This window comes from Pelophylax lessonae (assembly GCF_965119305.1).
Source record: "Pelophylax lessonae genome assembly, chromosome: 2".
NCBI lineage: Eukaryota > Metazoa > Chordata > Amphibia > Anura > Ranidae > Pelophylax > Pelophylax lessonae.
In genome coordinates this window covers 365,895,711-365,921,404 of record NC_138769.1, presented here as the reverse complement: position 1 = coordinate 365,921,404, position 25,694 = coordinate 365,895,711, and the positions used below count along the sequence as shown (strand labels likewise).

Sequence of the window (25,694 nt, the reverse complement as noted above, 5' to 3'; positions counted from 1 at the left end):
TTACAGGCAGCAAGGTACCATGGGATATATAGTCCTTAGAAAATGAAAGTAAACAGGAGAGGAGAAGCTGCAAAGCAATGCGGTCTCTGAGAGGGTAGAAGAGGAAAGGTCACACATCTATATTTAAATTGTGCTGTAGCTGTTTGCCAGAAGTTTAGCTAAATTAATATAAAGTGCCTGTGGCTGTAAAGCTTACAGGTTTTTTTTTCCTTAATGCATTCTCTGGATCAGGGGAAAAACACATTTATATTAACTCCCCCCCCCCCTTCCCAATTACCAATTACCTAACTGAGCCCAATTTTGGTCATCAGTGTTGTCCCCAAGAGCAGAACCACTGCTCTCCCTCTCTGCTCAAAGGGATTAAGGCAACAGCGGGAGCCATTGGCTGTCAATCAAATCATGTGAGAAGAGGGCAGGGGCAAGCCGCACTGTGTGTGTCCATAGACGCACACAGCCTGACTTGGGATCAACCCTGCACCCGTGCCGCCATGGGTAGTGGCTGCCTATGGTGGTACATGGAGAAGAGGAGGAGCAGAAAGTGTCAGCAGGGGATGCCAGAAGAGGAGAATTCTATGCAACACCACTGCAAAGAGCAGGTAAGTATAACATATACGTTTTTGTTTTTTAAATAGAACATTTGCTATCACTTTAAGTAAATAAGGTGTTCCCCCACTCCTGACCTAATAGTTCAATAGGTGATGGGGCAATTAATATTTTGCTATGATTTATTTAATCATATAAAGAAAGGTTTTTAACCAACCTACATTAACCTGCTAAATGATGGGATTGATTTTTTAGTTAGTAGCAGCCAGCTATGGATCAGCTGAAATTTGGACCTCCAGGTTATTCACACAGAGATAAGGGAGCGCAAAGGGGAGTCAGAACAAAGTGCGGTCTGTCTAATGCTGTTTGCTCATCGCTAGCTACTAGCCATTCTTGTCACAGTACATCCCTTCCTCCCATAAACTATTCATTTCTGAGCTGACATTTGTTAAACTCTGTCCATAATGACCATCTGTGAAGTTGGGTTACAATCATTTTCTTCCTATCATCTTCGGTGTGATAATGAATGTGGCTGTAAAAAAAAACCATGTTAAGCTACAGGGACAGATGAAGGCGGGTGCCTATGGAGAGCGATTGCTGATGACCTCTAAACCTTTGTCTACTATGTTTAAGATGATTCTCTAAAATCAATGAGCTGATAATGTTCACCTGCATGCAGCTATCTCCCCCCTCTCTTTATCTGTGTATGGAAGCAGCATACTGTACATACTGTATCTGCCTTGAGCATTGCACGGGTTGCTTGGAGAGAAGATGTGTAGGCAGAAGGATTGCTTTTGTATGCTTGTGTAGGAGGAAAGCATGTGTATGTGAACTTGCTGTATAACATATTGTATATTCTGTTGTAGAACTGAGAATTTGCTATGTATGTTTGCTTCCTTCATAATGATTTTATGTGTTAGAAAGTAAAAGGATTCCTTTCTGACACAATACCTGTAATAGGGTATTATTAGAGTCACAATGTTGAAGGTTCTTGTCTGATTTTTCTGCTTTTTGATCTTCCAATGCAAATCATGGACACACTGTTAAACATATTATATACCAACATATATTTGCAAAACCAAGGTCTTATAGTAAGTATAGAAATTGCCTATGCACGGCAAAACAGGTTGACTTTACTTTGTCCCTCTCCAGTAGTATATCATTACTTTCCTTTTGCTCCCCACTGCTCTGTCCACTGACTGGGACAATGGAAATCCCATGTAGCAGTATGACCGGACTTGTGTCAGTACCTGGGTCACCTACTGGTGGCACTGTTGTTCCCGGAGTCGAAGGGCGCAGTTCTGGTGGTCACCAGTTGGTGTCTCCAAGCTTACCTGAGTAATTATGCTGTACCTGACACTGGCTACTGGGAGGTAAATTATCCTGCCACTGAAAATCAGTGCTTCAGGGTTTTTCCTGTGAGCCGTGTCCCTGCCTGGTCCTGATCCTGATCCTGTACCTTGTTCCTGTACCTGATCTGATCCTGTGCCTTATTCCTGTGACCTGCTCCTACTATCCTGCACCCAGTACCCTGCTTCCCCATGTTTCCTGTCTCAGTCCTGACCTTGCCCTGCTCATGTTTGTTCCCTACATTTGTACATAGTTATGTTGTTGCTTTTGTTGCTGAACATTGTTTTTGTCACTTTACATTGTTTATGGTGTACTGGTGTTGGTGTTGGAACAGTGATACTTATGTTAACCCCTTCACGCCTAAGGGTAAAACAAATCGAAATGCCTATGCACAATTTTGCCATGTGTTAGTAAAACCGTACATATCATCATAACTACTTTGTGCATCTAGGTGGATTATACCATGTTTTTTTTTTTTTTTTTTTTTTTTTTTCGGGACAATTGGTAATGTATATCTCCTGATTTTTTTTTATTTTTTTTTTATTATCAATAGAAAGGTGGCCCAAAATAGTCAAACAAATATATATATATATTTTTTTTAATGTAGCTGTATATTTCTTGTTACTACCATAACCTACCACCAAAGAACAATGATACCACCTATGTGTATGCCAGTTGTTGATTGTACCTGTAGTACAGCCCAGAAGCAATAGTGCACATTTTGCTTTTTTTTGTTTGTTTTTTTGCTACCTAAAACATACTGACACTAACTGATACTGATGCTAATTAAAAAAAAATCCTGCCCAAAATATACTGACCTTGACCTTTGACCCTTCCTTGACCCAAACTCTAACCCTGGCACTGACCTAGATCAAACCTTTATCTAGGAATTTTTTTCTTTATTTTTTTTTATTTTATTTTTTATTTATTTATTTGCAAACACTTTTTTTTTCTCTGGAAAAGGAAAGAGAAAAATACATTATATCTTTCCACTTCGTTAACAAAGACAAAACACAGGATTGGCTTCACAGTGACTAATCACTGTGGTAGCCAATCAGAGGCTACCACAGCGATCAGGTGATCCAGAATATGGAGATCAACGAGACCCCAATCTTTGTGATAGGAGCGCACTCCCAGCACAAAGTGAGATACGCGCATATGCGGACCCATGGAAAAAAGCCCACTTGTGTGAGGCCGCATATAAGTGTTACGTCGGCGGGGAGGGGTTGATAAACTTAATTTACCCTTATTCAGCCTGGTTCCTGATTTCTTAAAGTACAACTCACTGACCCTTGCTGGATACCTGCATTTGGTATCTCCTATACAAAACTGGGACCAAAGTAGCCAAATGCCAAGCCTGAATACTGTCACATGGGGAGGAGAGTGACATCATCAGCCCTGTGTATGCTAAAGATCGCCAACATATAGCTTACAACACATTTGGACTTCTGCTTGTCAATAGATCAACAGAATAGCAAGGGTGAGTATAAGTGGGCTGAGAGGAACTTTTCAAGTGACTTTGGGGCACATTTATCAATTCTGTCGCACAGCGAGGCAATGCTACACAGGAGCAGTGAGAAAGATTATGCAACAGATTTACTACTAGAATATCACTTAATTCATAAATTCCTTCCTTAGCTGCTCTAAAGAAGCACTACAATAGAATGGAGCCTGACCTTGACCACTTCTTAATTGTGCAACTGTTTAGAGCAGCCTTTCTCAACCAGGGTTTCAATCGTTGGTAGGGGTTCCTTGAGCAACTTCTGCCTTTCAGATGAGTAACCATTGACACCAATGATCATTTTAGCTATCTGCATTCTTCCCACTGACCACAATTGTAAGAAGCATTCTCACCATTGACCATCACCACAATTTACCATGATTTGTAGATTCACTATTTATTACCACGGGTTCCCTGAGACCTAAAAGTTCTTTCAAGGCTTCCTCCATGTTTAGGGTTGTTAAAGCTGACCATAAACTAGAAGGCTTTCCTTTAAAAACATTTGTTTCAGAAACATGTGTTTGGCTTTCAAATGGTTAGTGGTGGTCAGTGCTGGAACAAGGTCATCCAGCACCCAAGGCAAAGATGCCAAACTGCACCCCCCCTTCCTCATTCATGATGTGCAAGCTTGGAGGTTCCTACACCCAGCAGTCACTCACTTGTAAAAATCACTGCTGCTGCCACTAATCTTGTCAGTCTTGTAATAGAAGGAGGGTACCCTCATCCTTACAGTAAACCATTGCGCCCAGGGCAGCTGCTCTTCTTGCCCACCCCTTGACCCGGCTCTGGTGGTGGTAAATTGTTTGTTTTTGACCACACTGGTGAGAAAATTAGAAAGAACAAGATGGAAAGTTTTTTTTCCAAATAAAGGAATGTCCAACAATGAATGTGGCATTTATTTGGGAAAAAAATCATAACTCCAAAATTGAAATTTTGATGTACTTTCGAACAACATTTGTCAAGAGATACGAATGAGAATTTTCATACAAATGTTCTTTAAATGAGCATTCGTTTGTAAATCTACTAGTGTTTGACCAGCTTTAGAGTGAACATTTGTCTCTTCTAGAGTGATAAATTTGTCTCAGACCTTTGCAGATCTGTTGCTGTTAGCTGCTCAGGATTACAGGCACAGAGGTCGCAAATACACAAGTAAACTGTCGCATAGAGTTTGTTAATTAGAGGCAGCCTGATTTGCATCAGATTGTGTCACTAATTTGCTTGATAAATGTTCCCCTCTGTCTTTTTAAAGTATACAACAGCAATGAGACGGAAAGCGCACAAGAAATGATTCATGCCAAAGTGTTACTAATAGGAAGTTCATATATAAATGTTTACATACACTACAAATCGAGCATCTATTTGTCTGCTACTGAATGCTGCAGTATGACAGCATTCTCTGATGTGATCACTATTTAGAACATGCAGGAAATAGATACTGAATGTTCCAGTATGCTTTTATAAGCTGTTGAATGTGTCCAATGAAAATTTTCAGTTTAAAAATAGTTATACTGTTCATTTATTCCATTCTTTTTTTAATACATTGAACGCCACTGCATATTACGGAACTAATATGTGAATAGACACATTCCAGGGAAGTAGAACTATAGGCAAAACATTTATCCCAATTTTGGATAGAGTAACAGAGGGTTATAAATCCTGTAAGGTTTATTTTTGCCATCTTTGTCCCTTTTGGGAGATTTATTTTCACTTCCTGTCCCACAGCCAAACAGGAAGTAAGAAGAAAATCCTTAAAAAGAAAAGAGAAGCTATTGGGGACCCCCAGATCACCAGAACTAGTGTCCCCATTGTAAGATTTCCCCTTCAATTCTTTTCTGAGGACAAGCCAAAATTTGGGATTTTCTTTTACTTTCACTTCCAATGTTAATGGTAAACAAGACAAATCTCCCTAGCAGGGGCACAGACAGCAATGAAAACTGACAGGTGTTCTAATTTACCTCCCTTCTATCCAAAACTCAAGAAACATTTTGCCATTAGTTATAATTTAAATAAGCCTCCTCTGTCATTTTATTGGTGGAGGAAACTTTTAGTATCGACATATGCCACAAGCAGATAGACCTGTTTCTGTGCCACCAATGCCAGTTTCTATTCAGAGTGAAATAGAAACTGGTGCAGGGTCTGCATCTGCTTTACAGAGGGCATGTGGCAGTTTTCCATATAGAAAGCTGCCTCAGATTCCCACCAGGTTATAGCTGGTTTATAAGATGTGAACTGTCAGCAGACAGTGTAAATCCCTCTTTCTGCCCGTGTAGTGATTACACTACATGAGCAGAGCCTGCACAGCCCTCCTCCTCCCATCCACTTTACGCTGAGAGAAGGGCAGGTATGGGCACTGGGATCGGAGAATGCACCTCCAGCCTCCCTGTTCTCTGTCACAGCAGTACAAAGAAATGAACGCTCCTCTCTTGCAACCATTTTGTCAATTATAAGCAATATCTACTCCACTTGTATGTTTAGTTGAGTGATGCAAGCATTGTGCTGGCGTCACCCTTTGGTAATCCAAAGAGTGCTGCATTCAGATTTGTAAAAAAAAAATGCAGTATTGAATTGAAAATGATGTTTTTTGTGCCCATATGAATGAGCCCTTACAACAGATAACATCTTTAACATTCAGTTGTGAATTGTCATAGAGAGAAACCTGGCCACCTTATAATTGGAACATACACAATCGGCAGCAATAGATATGACAGCAACATGTACAGCAAAACAGAACAAAGCCGGTGGTGAATTCTTTAATGTCTCATTGCACTGCTTTACAGGTTTGTTAAAGATGGTAAGAAAACTAGAGGTAAAGGTTAACTGTAAGATGTTTATGCAAGAAAAAGGTCATTTGAGTGCCATTTACACCCAGGATTCAGTGGCCATGCACATAAAAATAAATCAATGATTGGTCAAATATTCAATCTTTGCTTGTTTGAGACCACAAAAAGATCAATGTGCTCAATTTGATCATCTATTTTGGAGAAAACAGTTGTTTACTATTTATCAAATAGTTAATGGTGGTAAAAACTCTGCATGTTTCCCACTCCCTTGCATAACATAAAGAAAAAATGTAAACAAATAGCTTTATAAATAAAATAAATAAAACATATAGTTTTTAATATATATACAATATATATATATGTATATATATATATATATATATATATATATATATATATATTTTTTTTTTTTTTTTACTTTTGCCTTTAAAGCCCAACCATTCAGGGGAATTGTTTTCTTTATGCTGTTTATTATAATGTAAATCTCACGATAACGCGTGATACCTATAGAGAGATCTCTGCGCTTCAGGAGGTATCAGCTACAAACGCTGAATAGAATAAAATAAATGCTGCTACTTGATAAATAGATACAGTAAAATGATATTTGATCAGAAAAAATACAAATATTAGTAGCGCAAGCAGTAAATTACAATCTAAAATCATCACAGTCCAGGCATAAAGGATAAACACCCCAGTGAAAAATGTTAAACTCATTAAAAAATCACTGAAATGTCCCACAGTCCTTTCAGCCGAAAATGCAGGAGAAATTATGTGTGTTCCAACAGAGATCCAAATAATCGTGAGATGTAAAGAGATCACCTCTGTATCCACCACCGAGTGCCAAGGATAGTGTAAAAATGGCAACTCACCAAAACGCCATGCTCACCCACTCTCGTGAATAAGCAGGAATCGAATTGAAATATATATGGTCCAAAGAAAGGATCCACCTTCTAGTTCACCATTAGTCCACCGAAACTCCAGAGCATGTAGGAGAACAAAATAAAGCCTCCACTAGTGCAATATGTAAAGACCGTTTTATTCATATAAAAGCATCAATATTTGCACTCACTTGTTGTAGAAGAAAAACAGACACATCATGAAACACAGCGGTGGGGTAAACAGCCGTTGCCGCCAAAACCCAGCTCCACGCCAGGGCAGGTAATGCGGGAAGTCACCGTCACCGCAATAGAGTAGCCGGGTGCATCGTCTGGCCACGCTCTGACGCGTTTCGTCACTTCCGACTTCAACAGGGGGCGTGGCACAGACGACGTGACGGTCCCATTTATACTACGCTTTACAATGCCGCTACCAATCAACACTCCTGCAGGCTAATCCAGAAGAGCAACTTTGCCGATACAAGCGGAAGTATATCGACCCAGTAAAACCCCATATTAACCAATAGCGAAGCATAAACCCCATTGGTAAAATGGTAAAATGAGGACAACGGAAATACCGCCTCAAGGGGTATAACTGAACCACTCTTTAATACCCAAAGCATACCACTAGATATATGCACTGCAATGTCACTGGATATCCGAATAGCCTCCCAGGAATCCAAATAACATAATGGTACAGGTTTAAACAGTATAATGCACAATCGCAAATTAAATCCATAAGTATAGTGCATACTTAAATATAGTACATACATGCTTATGCTGTTTATTATTTAAATCACCTATTTGGTGCAGTTGATTTGAATAGATATTTTTTTTTTTATATTGATACGTGTTTGGCCAGCATCAGTCAAAAAAGCATTCCAGATAATCTTACTTGGTCATCCATAATAGGCTATATTTTTAACATTTGCATGATGCAAGGATTTTTCAGAAGAAGCTTCAACCTTCACTTTCTCCTATATAAATCAGTTTCTGTTCTGCTACACTGGGTTACAGGCATGTTGCACAAAAGTCCTTTAGATTTAACGCTAATGTGTGTGTATGTGCCAGGAATCTGTATGTGTGTCTTATAGGGTAGTGTGTGCTTGCTCCTGTGTGTGCATGTGTTCAGGGCACAGAGTAATTTCTATTCTTTCTGAATGTGTGGGAGCTGGGAGCTCGGTTACCAGAGCAACGCAGGGATGTAAGAGGCATGGGGAGTGAGGAGGGAGCGCTGAGAACCTGCATCTAGCTCAGAGTTTGGGAGGAATCCAGGAGGTGGCAGGACCACCCTGTAGTAATCTAACGACAAAGTGATCCCTGGTGTGCCAATTCAGTCCTTAACTCACAAGTTCCTGCCATCTGCAGTCTAGTAAAGCAGAACTCCAGCCAAAAAAACAAGATACAAACAAATAGTGCTTTGAAAGATCATTTAAAACCAGCTTGTTCTCTGGTATACAGCTTCAGTTCAGAGATTTCCACTGCAGTGCTTTATTTCCTCCACTAGATGTCCTCAGTCTGATGGCCAGCTTCATTCCACCCCCTTCCTCTGAACCCAGGTCATCCAGGACCTTACCTAGACTGAGAATGGACAATGAAAAAGGAAGCTGCACAGTAATGAGCTCATTTGTCTTTCACACTGCTTTCACCTTCTATAGGCATTCTTCTTGGCTATACGTGAACTGAATGGCTTCTCATACTGATTCTTCCTCTCACACTACAACCCTGCTGTACAGGGACTGCAAAAGGCTGATATACTTTTAAAAACATTTACTTACCCTGCTTATATTTAAAAAGTAAGTTTAAAGAAGAAATACAGCTGAAGCTCGTATGGCTGTACTGCTTCGGTGGATCATTTTGTTCTGCACTTCCGTGATCCATTTTCAGCAGACAGTGGGCTAAAGCCCGCTGTCAGCTAACATCACCGAGCTGGTCCAGGCTTAGGAAAGATCATGACCCTATGGTCGGGATCTGCCCACATGCCTGGACCGCCACCCGGTTTAGCCTCTCAGAAAGCCACTGGGAGCCTGAGCCGGCTGCTCCTACCCCCTCCACAGCCGAGCGCTCCAGTGAGCACAGGTGGGGGGGGCAGAGCAGAGAGCCGCTGACTGACAGTAACCAGCTCTCTGCTCAAGGGGCTCTGAGAACTGATCCATCAGCAGTGTTTGATTTCTCAGTTCTCAGTGTAAGTGCCGTCGGGGGACAGATGCAGCATGCAGCTAAGTATGACCCATATTTCTCTTTTATTGATGTGTAACTGATTACAGGGCTGCCTTAATCAGTGTCTTCTATATATGCCTAGAGTTCAGCTTTTTCCTTTATTAATAAGGATAAAATGGCCACATGTATCATTAATTTACTGAAGCTATGGAATTCAGCTGAAATAGAATTACAGTAAACCCTTGTTGTGTCATATCACATCATTAATATTTACAGTGTTTGCTTGTATTATCTCCGATAGCTCCGGAAGAAAAGGGGGATGTGAAGATGTATAAAGATAAATTAAAAGTCCAGGAACCTTTTCACTTCTTGATATTTCCCACAAAGTGCATTATTATTTATATGCTTGCTAGAGATTTCTTGCCACTAACAATGCAGAAAAATTAAAATCTTGAGTCTGTTTCATCCATCTTACTGCTTATAGAGCTTTCGCAAGATTATATTCCAGTCTTCACCACATATGTTGATCCCAATGACATAGCAGGTAACATACAAAAAAGCAGTGTCCATAACAGACATGGATGAGCGAGTTTGGGGTGCAGGAACATGACTGGTCTGCACAGAATCCTGACCTCAACCCGATAGAACACCTTTGGGATGAATTAGAGTGCAAACTGCGAGCCAGGCCTTTTCATCCAACATCAGTGCCTGACCTCACAAATGCGCTTCTGGAAGAATGGTCAAACATTCCCATAGACACACTCCTAAACCTTGTGGACAGCCTTCCCAGAAGAGTTGAAACTGTTATGGGGGTAAAGGGTGGGCCAAGTCAATATTAAGCCCTACAGACTAAAGCCTCGTACACACGCATCGATTATTGGCCGGGAATTTTCGGCCAACGTCCGATCGGCCGATTTTCGGCTTGTTAGTATGATGCTTTCGACAACCGACTCCGACTTTACGGCCGAATAAAATCTGGTGTGCAGGCTATAAAATTTTTGTTGGCCGTCAACACAACGGCCGATTTTCCGTCAGTCAGTACAGATTTCGGCAGACAAAAATCTGATGAGCAAGACTGGGCATGCTCAGAGAAGAAAAAACACACGGAAAGTAAACCAGCACATGACATCGCTTCTGAAGTTGATTTTTGTTGGCCGAGAAAATTCGTGTGCAGTCTAGGCACATTTCAACCAACACAACAACACTGGACAAAAGTCGGCCGATCGGTCGGCCGATCATCGTTGCATGTGTACGAGGCATAAGACTGGGATGCCATTAAAGTTCATGTGGGTGTAAAGGCAGGCGTCCCAATACTTTTGGTAATATGATGTATATAAAAAAAAAAATGTAACAATATTTTAATGATTGTAGAGCTGCATTAATTTGTGTCTTTTATATCTGCCCAGAGTTAAACTTTAACGAGGCACTTCATTGCCATTTGATAGTCTGTATACTAGAAGATACTTAATACAATGCTGCAATATCTATATCATAGAGTGTGTAGGGATTGGCGGAGAGGGGCAAAAAATTAATGGACACTGCAATTGAATTTTGGCATTATGCAAGTCAAAGTTTAGAAAGAAGCTTTTTGCTGTAATGTCTTGTTTAAACTAATGAATCCATGGACTACATTATATCAACATTAAATGTGTATAAATGTGCTAATATTTCACCCAGTTTTGTTTAAAACATATGGATGGCCCTAATACAGCAAAAACTCTGAATGGTAAGTTAGAAGGGAGATGTTTAAAGGAAACCTGTATTCAAAGAAGTATGAAATCCGATCTCTCCCTCCAGAAAATGCTAGTTGCCTGTCTATTATGCTGATCTAATGGCTGCAATACTAAATCAATAACCCATAGCAAGGTATACAGATCAGAATCTTTGGATTTCACTCAGCTTGCCGCATGCTTGTTCCTTGTTAGTGGCTCAAAAAGCGTTGACAACAGAGGGTCAGCGTGAGAGCCAGGCAGCTAGTATTTTTATATGATAACCCCCTATCTGCTTTTGCCATCCCTTGACAAATGCTTTTAGGTATGACAAAGTGTTTTGGGGGGCATGCACACACACCAAAACACTTTGTCATACCTTATACAACAATTGGTTATTCAAAGAATTCCTTCCTGATGTTGAAAGATTTAAAAGGTAACTCCATTTTTGTGGGGAAAAAAATAGTACAGTTAAGAAAAAAAAATAGCGTATACAATTGAGACACAATGTTATTAAAAATTACTTTTCCTTTTCAATCTGCAGCTGTTGTAACTTTTTTAAAATGCAATGCAATATGGCTACCTGGAGGTGTTCTGTACACAGAATGTGTACTGACCACACCCCAGAAACATCATTTCCTGCTTGTGATTGGCTCACCAATTTTCCCAGAAGTTTGATTTCTGGCATCTCCTGCAACAAAAATGTCATTTTTGGTGAGATACTCCCAATAGGAACACGTCTAAAGGGATGCAGGCCCAGCAGATTTCCTCATTAGAGCCCTGCGGCTGCACAGCTGATAGATAATGATGAAACCACTCCCATTCCACTCAGTCAGCACAGGGACACTGAGGAACAAACAATGATTTCTTCAGAAGGTAGGAATCTGCGACAAAGTTTGTTACAATCCTTGTAATGTACATAGATCACACAGAGAGGAATGTTTTTTTCTCAACAAAAGTGGAGTTACGCTTTAAAAACGAATATACTGTACCTGACAGTCGCTACAATATTCGATGATATCAGCAGGTGGTGCTGTGGGCTAACCACTTAAAGCGGAGTTCCGGCCTATTTTGCAACTTTAGTGATTCCTGGAGTGCTCGCTATGCTGATCAACAATTGGGCATTTTCTATTTTTTTTCGGGGGCCTCTTACCTTATTTTCAGGGCATTTTTGATTGTACTTCCTCCTTCTCCCCCCTCTGTGGCCACGGCCACTGACATCACTTCCGCCTTTGCATTGCATCCTGGGAGCTGTTTGTCATCACTCCCAGGAAGCTGGAATCAGGAAGAACTCCCAGAACACTCCCTGGAATCAGGATGAAGGACTCTGCAGATTACACTACGGCTTCAGATGCCCACGTCTAAGATGGCCATGCCCAAACAGCGTTTTTAAAAAAAGATCACTTTTATTCCTGTTACAAGGAATGTAAACCTCCCTTGTAAAAGAAATAAGCAGGACAGGTCCTCTTTAATATGAGATCTGAGGTCAAAAAGACCTCAGATCTCACATCTACCCTTAAAAACAAATAAAAATAAAATGTAATTTTTTTTTCAGCATTAAAAAAAATGGGCCCTTTAACCGGTTGCCGACCGCCGCACGACTATATACTGCGGCGGTCAGCCCCGGGCCAGGCAGAGTGACGTATCGGTACGTCACTCGCCTGTCACTGACTTGCGAGCCTATCGCGGGCGGGCGCGCGCCCGCCGCGGCTCGTTCACAGGCAAGTCAGTGCGAGTCAGGCAAGTCAGTCACACTGCGATCGCTCCTGTGAAGGGAGAAAGACAGAGCAGCTTGTGTAAACAAGCTGCCTGTCAGTTCTCCCTGTGTAAAAGTGAAGATCTGTCCGTTCTACTATGTAGAACGGTTGATCTTTGCTTTTACACCAATAGGAATGTCCCTACACAGTTAGAATCACGCCCCTAGGACACACTTAACCCCTCCCTGTCCAATAAAGTTAACCCCTTCCCTGCCAGTGTCATTTTTGCAGTAACAGTGCATATGTATAGCACTGATTACTGCAGTAATGTCACTGGTAACCCCAAAAGTGTCAAAAATGTCAGTCAAGGGTCCGATCTGTCCGCCGCAATGTCGCAGTACCGAAAAAAAAATCGCAGATCGCCGCCATTACGCGTTAAAAAAAAAACACCAAAAATGACAAAAATCTTTCCCTTTGTTAGTAAACGCGATAACTTTTGCGCAAACCAATCAAAATACGCTTTTTGCGATTTTTTTTACCAAACATAGGTAGCATAAAACAAATTGGCCGAAAAATGTTAAAAAATTTTGATTTTTACTTTTTTTTTTTGGGGAATTTCATATAAAAAAATGTGAAAAATATTGTTATTTTTGCAAAATTTACGCTCTTTTTTTGTTTATAGCGCGTGATCAAAAAATCGCACAGGTGATCAAATACCACCAAAAGAAAGCTCTGTTTGTGGGAAAAAAAGGACGTCAAATTTGTTTAGGTACAGCGTTGCACGACCGCGCAATTGTCCATTAAAGTCACGCAGTAAAAAATCGCAAAAAAACCCCTGGTCCTTTAGCAGCCAAATCCTCCGGGGCTTAAGTGGTTACGGCTGTATGATGTCGCTTCGGTCCTCCAAGGCCATAGAGTCGAGTGGGGGCCATCTTGCCCTTAATCGACTTCCTGCTCAGCACTTAAAAGGACCGGATCATTTTCCATGCTACCGACAGCTCTGGTAAGCTGGGAAAACGACCGGAAAGCGGCGGGAGGGGCACCTCTCCTGCCACCCAAAAAAATGATCCTGCGGCGAATCCGCCGTGGGGACCACTTTTATGTGAAAGAGGACTGACACCCTGTAAGAAAATTTGAGGGTTATGGCAGCTATCTCCTGCCATAACACCGGTATTTAATGTCAAATTACTGACGTAAAACTGCCGCGGGCGGTCCAGAAGTGGTTAAAGTGTAACTTCTTTGGAGAAAAAAACATTCCCCTTTGGGTGATCTCTGTACATTGCATGAATAATAACAAACTTTGTTGCCGATTCCTACCTTTTGTTATTCTGAAGACATCCCTGTGTGTTTCTCTGTGCCTCTGTGGGAAAATTAATCTAATGGGAGTGGTTTCATAATTATCAATCAGCTGTGGCATCTGCAGAGCACTCAAAGTAAATTAGCAGCGCTCGGAGGAGATACAAAGATCCAAAACGATCCCCCAGTGAAAATAAAAACAAACTCGTGCTGTCGGTATATCCACCACCAGGAAGGTATAAACATGCAGCCTCTTACCAGATGGTCTAAAGGAAACACCATTCAATCAGGGTAAACCAAATGAAGCAGGCATCTGTCACAGACCAACAGGCAAATTCAACCAGGTAGCATAGATATCAATCATATAAAAGTGTATGTCCAGGGGAATGGACCCAACATATAGATTTGTTCCTCGTAATAAAATGAAATGACAATATCATTGCACAGACATCCTTAAAAAGGCTTTATTAAAACATGTAGTAGAACTCTGCACACAGGGTACTCACATTACATCCAAAGATAAAAGGCATATGGTAAAAACAGCGTGTGTCTGTTTCTCATCCAAAAACATGGCCGACCTCAAACAGCATGCCAGCATCATGTGGTTAGGCTCCTCCCAACATGTTTTGTCACACTTGACATCATCGGAGCACTAATGAGGAATTCTGCTTGGCCTGCATTGCTTTAGACGTGTTCCTATTGGGAGTATCTCATAACAAATTACATTTTTGTTGCAGGGGATGCCCGAAATCTGACTTGTATCTTAGTGCAGACTTCTGGCAAAATTGGTGAGCCAATCACACAAGCAGGAAATTATGTTTCTGGGGTGTGATCAGTAAACATTCTGTGTACAGAACACCTTCAGGTAGCCATATTGCATTGCATTTTCAGAAAATTACAACAGTTGCAGATTGAAAAGGAAAGGTCATTTTTAATAACATTCAATTACAATATGACTTTTGTCGCAACTGTATACACTATATTATTTATTCTTTATTTGATATTTTTTCCCCCGCAAAAGTGGAGTTTCCCTTTAAGGCTTGAATTGCAGCTTCCATGTTGAGGGATTGGTTTATAAATATTTTTGGTACATTGGGAAAATGTTGTTGGTGAACTTTATATCGGAAAATGCTTTAAAAATGTATCCCATATAATTTCCCCTGTCAATTAGGAATTAAAAGTCACAGGACACAGAAAAAAATGCTCCCGTAGGAGCTGGGATTTTTTAGGTGCCAATAACTGGAGAACAGATTAAAAATTAAACATGTTTTATTCAATTCATTAAAAATAATCTTGAAACGCAACATGTATAAACATTAATGTTAATGTTAAAGTAACAGTATTCTGGAGGTGGTGGACATGGTCCAAGATTGGTGCAACTTCTAGGGCAGTGACGGCAAACCTTGGCCCCCCAGATGTTTTGGAACTACATTTCCCATGATGCTCATGCACTCTGCAGTTTAGATGAGAAGCATGGGAAATGTAATTCCAAAACATCTGGGGTGCCAAGGTTCCCCATCACTGTTCTAGGGTAACAGCCCTAACATGTTTCGACGACCACTTCGGCTTCTTCAGGGTTTATTTATGTCAATGGATACATTAAACCAGAATCAATACTACAAAGTTTAAGGTTAATTTGATCAATCTAGATAGACAAAAACTTCAAAGCATATAAATACGACAGCTATCAAAAGTTTTTAAAGTTTAACATAATGCATATATATAGCATGTATAACAATGGTACAGCAGACTGAATTCAAGATTGATAATGGGTTTTCTTACCACAGTGCATTAGAACACAAACCAATCATCCAGATTCCCACTTATTTACAGGATGAAATCAGCTAAACACCAATCAGGCTGCTTCAGACAGAAATCCACCGGTAGGTTATAGGGGAAGGCTTCCATGTGCTGTCCGGAGGAGGGAAAAATCAGGTCCTATTTCCACAAACAATAAATCCAATGAATGTTCCCAAGAAAAGTATTCTTTTAAAATTTAGAACTTTTGACAAGACCTATAGGTGGCTTGGGTATAGTTAAATTATATAGCAAAGAGGAGAGAGATTCTCTGATATATATGGACCAATTCAAAGTTTGATGTTAAAAGGAATTTGCTGGGGAAAGATGGTGAAAATAACTTGAAAATGATTGATGACTTAATGAAAAGTAAATAATACTACAAATGAATCAATCATTCCCCGAGTGTCCACTTATATAGGAGTCTGCTCCATGACTCCACCCACACACCACCCATAGAAATTCGAATTAAAAGTTACATTCTTTTTAATATAGTTAAAGTTGCATTACTCTGTGCCTATTTAAACTTCATATGCATATCCACTGATAAGCACAGAGCCATTGGGAGGAATTATTAAAAAGTGTCAGTTGAGTTGTGTCTCAACCAGTGCCATTGCTCAAAGCAACCAATCAGCTTCAATCTTTGGCTTCTTTTTCACACATCTTAGAAAATGAAAATGGAAAAGTTGATTGGCTGCATTCCAGTTAAACAAAAGTTTGTCTCAGGCACTTTTTATTAATTCCCCCCATTATGTAACCTTGTTCTCTTGTGTCCTGGGAGTTAAGTGAGACAGACTGACAATTAGAGATGGCAGAAGCTGAAAATGAATCACCAAGATCAGATCTGCACAGCTACTCAGTTATGAAGAAGTAAGGTCCACGATGATGTACCATACACTATCAGATATTAGTCACAGGGAAGTCATTTGTAGTTCAGATAATTCATTTAACCTTTGCTATCTTAGAAGTACTTCTGGCTTGTCATATATAGAGATCTACTGTCTATCTGCAAAGGTTCATTAAATATACAGTTATAATAACATTAAATGTAATAACCTTCTTTTTAAAACAGTCTTTGAAAACGATGAGAACTTAAGAAATCTGAAAAAGTAGGACTACTGTCTACAGAGATATATTCTGACGTAAAGCTGCTTTCTTATCCAGAAATCAAGTAAATTAGAACTAGTTAAGAAACATATTAAAGAGAATTATAAAGAAAAATAATCTTATCTATTAGGTATTTTGGTTTTTTTTTGGGGTCTTAGTTGTTTTTTAAGAATGCACTGTAGATTTACCCTCAAGGACAGATGTGTGTGCGGTAATTCACTTGTATTCGCTCCCTATAGGACTGCAAATCCCACTAGAAGCAGATCACTGCAGGTCAGAAGTAGGTCAACTGCAGATTTCAAACTGATATCGAACTGATACCACCAACCAGGGCTTTTTTCCCTCAGAAAATAGGTGCAGGAACTCAACCACGACCCCCTGCACACACACACACACACACACACACCCTCAAAGATGCATCAAATAATGTCTGTTGTCCAATTTCACTAACAGTGGAAGGGTCTTAAAGGGGCATTAAATACCAGGAGTGCAATACATACAGAGAGTTCAGGGGTGTACCACGTGCAGAGTTTAAGGATGCATTATGTACAGAGTGCAGAGTTCAGGGGTGTACCATGTGCAGAGTTAAGGATGCATTATGTACAGAGTCTAGGCGTGTACCACGTGCAGAGTTTAAGGATGCATTATGTACAGAGTGCAGAGTTCAGGGGTGTACCACGTGCAGAGTTTAAGGATGCATTTTGTACAGAGTGCAGAGGTCAGGGGTGTACCACGTGCAGAGTTAAGGATGCATTATGTACAGAGTCTAGGGGTGTACCACGTGCAGAGTTAAGGATGCATTATATACAGAGTCTAGTTGTGTACCCCGTGCAGAGTTTAAGGATGCATTATGTACAGAGTCTAGGGGTGTACCACGTGCAGAGTTTAAGGATGCATTATGTACAGAGTGCAGAGTTCAGGGGTGTACTATGTGCATAGTTTAAGGATGCATTATGTACAGAGTCCAGGGGTGTACCACGTGCAGAGTTTAAGGATGCATTATGTACAGAGTGCAGAGTTCAGTTGTTTGCTGCATACAGATTGCAGAGTTCAGCCTTCTTCTAAAACTGCGTACCTCTGCATTTCCTAACCACATCTCACGCTCACCCCTCTTCAGCTATGACCTCTGCTTGCAACCCCCCTCCACTGCCCCTATATCCCCCCTCCCTTTTTAAAGCCCCACCATCTTACACCTTACTTTTGTTGTTGCATTAAGCTGAAGCACCCAGCCAGCTCCAGTACCTCCCCCGCACACTGTAGGTGGCTCCGCCTCTCTCACTTGAAGGGAGATCATCCAGTTGGGGGGGGTGTCAGCATTCGCGCTGCACCACAGGCACCTGTATCTCCCTTGTCCCCTTCCTTCACTTAGTGGGAGCCACTCAGATCATCAGATCTTTGGGAGCCATTTGGGAGACAAGCTGTCACTACGCTATATTATTTTTTCTTTATTTGCTTTTTTCCCCCACGAAAGTGGAGTTACCCTTTAAACAACTCCAGGAAAATATCCAAAAGGAGAACATGCATATATACAAGTACCAATAACTTAAAACCCAAAAGTGTTGAACATAATGAGAAACAATAACTATATACAATTAATATATGATTTTAACTCAAATATAGCCACAAAATGTCATCACAAGCTACCGTATATACTCGAGTATAAGCCGAGTTTATACTCGAGTCAAAAAAAAAAGTCCCTGGCCGCTCCGACGTGCTTAAGCTTTAAAAATGGCGCCGCCCGGCGCATACATGTCATTGCGCATGCGCCGCCACCGCTCGGGAGAGGCTGGGAATAGCCGAAAGTATACGAGCGGCGGCGGCGCGTGCGCAATGATGTGTCGGCGCCGGGCGGCTCCATTTTTAAAATGAAGGCGCCTCTGGAACAGGTAAGTGAAACAGCTGCACTACCTGCCATTATGCAGGGCTGCGGGCATACTACAAGGGATGCAGTGCTGCGGGCATGGTCCACCTGCACTGCATCTCCTGTAGTATGCCCACAACCCCAGATCCTCTTGTACCATGCCAGTCACCCTGCATTCTCCTGTACCATGCCAGTACCCTGCATTCTCCTGTACCATGCCAGTACCCTGCATTCTCCTGTACCATGCCAGTACCCTGCATTGTCCTGTACCATGCCAGTACCCTGCATTCTCCTGTACCTGCATTCTCCTGTACCATGCCAGCCACCCTGCATTCTCCTGCACCATGCCAGTCACCCTGCATTCTCCTGTACCATGTCAGTCACCATGCATTCTTCTGTACCATGCCAGTACCCTGCATTCTCCTGTACCATGCCAGTACCCTGCATTCTCCTGTACCATGCCCGCCGCCCTGCATTCTCCTGTACCATGCCCGCCGCCCTGCATTCTCACCCTAGGCTTATACTCGAGTCAATCATTTTTCCCATCTTTTTGTGGTAAAAGTAGGGGCCTCGGCTTATACTCGGGTCGGCTTATACTCGAGTATATACGGTATATTGTCCATACTGTGGCGTTTGCCTTTATCTTTCTTTCTGAGTATATGTGGTTGGTGATGGGAAAAGGAGATCCATGCTACATCAGGTGCCAGGTGACTTTGTGGAGGAGCAGGGAGAGACACGATATATGCCATTACTTCTGAATATGCTCTTATGACTTCTCTTGAATTAGGGGGTCAAATATCTTTAGTGAGCTTGAATTTTGCATCCATTGGTGAGGGCTCTGGATCTATCTTAGCACACGTTCAAGAATATTTGGGTGTTCAAAGCCCTGTTTTCACCTTGTGGACTTTTATAGCATTTACTGTGTGTGCTTTAATTTATTAATTCACTCATTGATATATTGTATGTGATTAATGTTCATATATAACTAATGGCTGGAATACACGGGCCGAATATCGCCCGATCATTCGACCACCGACTTATGAAAAAGTGTTCCTTGGTCGAAAACGTTGCCAACATACACAGGCTGAATATCGCCCGACCATTTGACCGCCAACCATCGAAACAGTGCATGTGTGATGATGTTATACAGATTTTAAATGAATGACCTTAACACCAACGTATAGAATATCGTTCGTTCGCAAACGAGACGACAGAATTTTTCGTTTTTTTCAAACGGGATTTTTCGTTCACAATATCAATATCGGCCACTGATGGCTGGGCATTAACGAGTAGAATATCGGCCCATCCTTCGCTGAATCGAAATTTTCAGCCGATTTTCTTATCGTGTATTCTGGCCATTACTGTATGTTTTTCTTTTATTTTTTTATTTATTTATCAATTTGAAGTCCCTAGTCAATAATGGAGGTTTAACACAGAATTTTTTTTTCACGTTTTGGAAATTTTAGTGCAACACTGTTGTTTTTACATTTTTTACAATAAGTTACTATGCACTGTGGTGCGATTTAGAGCATGTGCGTTAGCTGGTGCATTTGGGGTGCCATTAAAAATGGATGGCACCTCAGCACGCATGACAGAATATATCGTGTTTGCAACTCACATGCTCTCACACATCCCTGCATGTCAAAATTGTAAATGGGGCCAAAATGTCTTGTTTCCTATCAGGCCAGATCACTCCACTCAGTTGCAGTAGTATGTGCCGAAAAAAGTACACTATGACTCGGTTTTTCAGAGTACTGTAGTGCCTGCAATGCAATCCACCACATTGCACCCCTCTGGCATCCAATAGAATTTTCTAAACTGTTACTTTGTGGCATTTCAATAAATTCTCCTAAAAAAAAGTAAACAGTGCAATTCTTCAGGATCAAGATTTATGGTAGATGAAATGTTTTTTTTTTTTTGGATGGATTTAGCCTTATTAAATAGAGTATCTTTAATTAAATCCAAAATCAATATGAGCATTTTAAACCTCAAAATGTATTTATTTTTTATTTTTTCTTTAAAATTTTAGCTCAGCAGTTTTATAGCGTTACATGAAATGATGCTTTACATGAAATGATCTATGCGTACTTGCCTGCCCCTCCTGTGTCAGTGATGAAAATGTGACTGACCACGGTACAGATGGAAATGCTAAAGATTTATAAGCCGTAGTTTTTGAAGATCTCATTCTAGAAGAAGCTACAGCAGGCATGTTTAATCACTCAACCATCATATCTGTTAGGGAAGAAAGTTCAAAAAGCATGCATTTCGTCATACAGAGTAATGTGTCTTCAATGTTGTATTGCAGAATTTATACAGAGTTGTATTGTTGTAGTATTTATGTTTTTTAATGATGGTTTTCATATTAACTGTACATAATCAAATTATTTATCTAAAATGTATCCAAAAATGTTCATGCAGGTGGAAATATTTACTGTGCTGGTAAAAATGCTTTGATATTAGGAAGTGACTGTAAATGCATATATTTTATATTTGAAATTCAAATTGTTCCACAATTATTATGTTTTAGAAAGTCATTTCTATTTGTTATTTTTATTACTTTTGATGGAAATCTGAAATTTACGTAAGCTTGGCGCTTTATTAATATTTGTCATTGTGTCTAAATTCATTCAGTTGTGTTTAAAAAGAAGAGTGTAGATAGCTACCACAGGTGTTCTTTCATTGAGAAAAAAAAAAGATGAAATGCACTGCAAACAGATACCATAGCACCATATTGCTGTTTTAGCTTCTAGAAAGAGGCTCCAGACATCTTAACCAGTACTATGAAATATAAGAACAAACAGCACTAAAGGCCCGTACACACGTGCAGATTGTCGGCCAAAAAGCTTCGGCCGGCGACCGATCGGACGATTGTAGGCCTTTTTAGTATGATGCTTCCGACAGCCGACAGCGCACTTTCGGCCGAACAGAATCTGTCATGCAAGCATTAAAATTTTTGTATGCCGACACCAGAGCGGCCGATTGTTCGCCAGTCAATACAGAATTCGGCCGACAGACAGCAGATTTGCAAGACTGGGCATGCTCAGAAAAGAAAAAACACAGGAAAAGTTAACCATCACATGACATCACTTCTGCAGTCGGCTGTAGTCGGCGGACAAAATTCTTGTGCAGTCTTTTGCACTTTTCAACAGACACGACAGCCCGGGGACAAAAGACTGCCGATCGTTCGGCCGACGATCTGCACGTGTGTACGGGGCATAAGTTTACCTGCAAAGGAGGTCTGTGATAAAGTCCTCCTAACAATAATTATTGGTAATAAAATATAATATACTGTATTTTCTGGCGTATAAGACTAATTTTGAACCTCAAAAAAATCGCCCAAAAATGGGGGGTCGTCTTATACGCCGAGTATAATATCTCCAAGGTAACCTAAGTATAAGTATTACCGGTAGATGAAAATTAGGGGGGTCGTCTTATACGCCCAGTCGTCTTATACGCCGGAAAATACGGGTAAATATATAATATAATTATATCATAGAAATATATAATTCTGCCAACAACTTACTCAAGAAAAAAAAATGTGGGTTAATCTGGATGAACCTATGTCTATTTTCAACTATGTACTGTACCTATATAACTATATGTATGTAATTATATACCAAAAATGAATAAGTACACGCTAAGTGATGTGCTCTATTACTCCACCTATAAGTAAAAAGTGCTTTGCTCGAAAACATCCAAGCTATACACTAAGTGCTTCATATCAACACTGTTTCACACCATAAAAAAGTCTGTGCTCTCCACATATAAACAAATGTGCCCCTTTACTCCACCCCATGCCACACAGATATATATGCACTCACCAAAACTAATGGACCCTTTTACATAAAATGGGTCCAAATGCGCTTTATGCCCCGCCACTCCTCCAATCCAAACACAAGGGGGCCCTCAGTGCTTGAATAGACTCTGGACATGCAGCTCAGGGGAGAGCACAGAGAGAAAGCAAGGCAGAATCATTGAGCAACACATTTATAGCAATTCACATTTTCTGTTGCCTTTCGGCATTCAATATATCCAGTGGTAAACGAGAGAACTGCTGCCGTTCGGTGCGCCCCGAACCAATGTGTGCTTCACTGATAGGAAATTTGTCCAGTAACCCCTTCTCTACATGTTTCATCTGGAAAGGACATCCTCAGGAAGTACCAGTACTGTCTATACTGAAAGCACTAAGCTATTGTCTTAGATGCAGATTAGAACATATTGCCTGCCAGTTCCTAGAGGTTTTTTTTACTGACGGATACAGTGCATGATTGCACTTTTGTTATGGCCTTAACCACTTCAGTACTGGGCTCTTTCTATCTTTTGGTTGTATTTAATCCCCATTGTTTTTTTTTTTCTGCTAAAGAAATGGAAAAAGACAGAAAATTTTGAAAAATAGGTAATTTTTCTTTTTCACTGATGTGCGCTGATGAAACTGCACTGATGGGCACTGATAGGCAACACTGATAGGCGACGTTGATGGGCAATGATAGGCTGCACTGATGAACACTGATTGGCACTGATGGGGCTGCACTGATAATCAGGGCACTAATGATAAATGCCCTTATTATCAATGTAAACAATGTGCTGACAGGCTTCATGGTTAACGGCTCTCCTTTCCTCTATTGACACCCTCCCAGAACTGCAAGACAATGCTAAAGCTTTCTTTTGGCTGTAGTGCGATCGGTAAGAGGTTAAGGTATATCCAATGCAAAAACTTTTTTTCTTAGACTGTTTTCTATGTACAGGGAAAGTGTTAAAACCCCTGTTTTTGTGTTTTTCTGTGCCCCATGGGGAAGATTTTTCTTTACTACCTGCCCTCTACAAACATCATGAACTTAAAAGAAAAAGCTTTAAAAATCTGTTTGATGGTTGGTACCTGAAAAAGTTAACCATTTGGAAGACTTTGTCACTATTTATGTTCACAACTTAAAAGGTTTGGAGTTTCCCTCCTTTTTAGTTATTGGGATAATGGATACCAGGACAAATAAATAGTGTGAATCTCCTCAGCAGGGACACCAACAGCAATAAAAATCTGACAGGGTTCCAAAACTATGCAAAACTGGAAAAAAAACTGCTTTAGATACACTTTAAACAAAGCCATTGAAATATGATGGTGTGATGGGTGGAATTAATCCATATTAATCCTACATTAACATAAATAAATGATTGATCAGTGAGAAGGAATTCTGTTATTGTTCAAAGTTGTCATGATTATCACTATTTCGGCGGGGCGCTGGGTTTAAATTTTCCAAAGGGTCACTAAAATTAAGATTGGGCATACTGGCTCTGGTGCTGCAGCACTTTGCAAGACCGGAACCACCCTTTAGACCAGTGAAAGACCCAGAACTGAGAATCCACATACATACAATCCATTAGGAGTGCCAAACTTCCAAGAGTCCAAGATAATTTATTGATAAAATTGATTCAAAGCAGAATAAATCCAACACGTTTGGGGGCTTAGGAATTTGGACTATGCCAAAATGGACTTAGGTAAAAAGATACCAAATAACTCTAGACTGTGATTTACTACTTGGAACAGTTTCAGAAAGGCAACTGAATGCAGTCTTTGAAGTTGGTTTAGTCCCTGAAATATGTTGGATTTATTCTTTTATGAATCAATCTTTATATTAAATTACCTTAAACTCTTGGAAGTTTGTTTGGTGCTCTCATTGGATTGTACAATTATCACTATATCTATTCTTTTTCTAACTATACATATAATATTGTCATAATTCTACCAGGTATTTATAAGTCCCTCACTAATACAGAAATGGCTTGAAAGAAAATGGTCAAGCAAGTAGTATCAAATTTAAGTGCCAATTTGCTTGTGAACATTTTCGTTTTATTTTACTTTTATAATATACTGTGTATATATAAATGTTCATTCTATATGTATATAAATGCATGTCTGTCCAATCTTTGACTGGTTTTATCTTTGTCCTGCAGGAGACGATGAACAGGAAGAAAATCAGAAAGTCAAAACCCAGAGGCCACGATCAGCTGATGAGCCAGCTGTATATATGGCACAGACAGGTGAGCTACAGCCTACCAATGCGTATTTGTCAAATCTGACCTTGAAAAAACCTTTGACATTGCTTGTTATATGAAAGAGTTTGCACATCTATAGTCTAGAGCAGCTTGTGATTCTACTGTAGAAAGTGAACCCCAAACTCCTAGATTAAAAATTATATATGAGAAAAAAATAATCATTTTGCTTAAAAGTAGTGTAAAGCCATTCTAATCAGGAAGTTAATTTCCAGTCTAAAAATATGTTGTAATAATAAAATAAATAAATAAAACTAAGCCTTGTAAGAGGTCTATGAAGTAGTAAACCTGCTGTGGGGAAGAAGAAACATGTTCACTAATATAGGTTTCAATGTTTAATAAATGTTAGCTGGAAATTGGTGGAAATCTCAAGTAGGTATCTATTACAGGGACAGTTACAAGTTATATGAAGTGATTTCAGGCATTTACCACTAATATCATGGCAGTTTGTAAGTATTTCCTCAGTATATGGTATGCAGACTCTGTATTTGGTTTCCTCTGCACAGTAACTTCAGCGAACATTTACAATATTCTAAAGGAGCACCGTATAGTCAAACAGATGAGGCAGAGGTGGGCAGGAAAGGAAAGTAGGCAGGAAACAAGTGGAAAACCTCTCCAATTAGCAGAAACATTGTACAATAGAGAAGCCCAAAAGCTATCCTCCAAAGAATTTGCCTTTGTGCTTAGCTGGATGCAAAGTGTACAGAGACAGCGAGACCTCCAGCAGTTACCAGGAATTTCATGAATGGAAAGGACAGAAGTGGTAGCTGAGGTCCAATCTAATTAATATCATTAATTGTACCTCCCTAGCTGTCATGTTCTTTTATTGCACTGGTATTCATCATCTCTGATCTGTATGAGCTGGCCAGCTAAATCATTGAGAATTTATGCACAGTAGAACAGCTTGAAAAGACAGTCAGTCTTGACAGCTGTAATCACTTTTATATTCATTTACAACTACCCAAGAAGTATG

The 25,694-nt window shown here is 40.3% G+C and overlaps 1 protein-coding gene across 12 annotated transcripts in view; it reads left to right on the top strand.

Annotated features, from left to right (window-relative positions):
* Window positions 1–25,694, top strand: part of ADGRB2 (adhesion G protein-coupled receptor B2) — a 695,259-nt gene that overhangs the window by 400,224 nt on the left and 269,341 nt on the right. For all 12 annotated transcript variants that reach the window (XM_082246705.1, XM_082246713.1, XM_082246711.1 and 9 more), the window contains one exon: window positions 24,623–24,709. In XM_082246705.1, coding sequence (XP_082102831.1) covers window positions 24,623–24,709 — 87 coding nt within the window. The remainder of the gene's footprint in view (window positions 1–24,622; window positions 24,710–25,694) is intronic.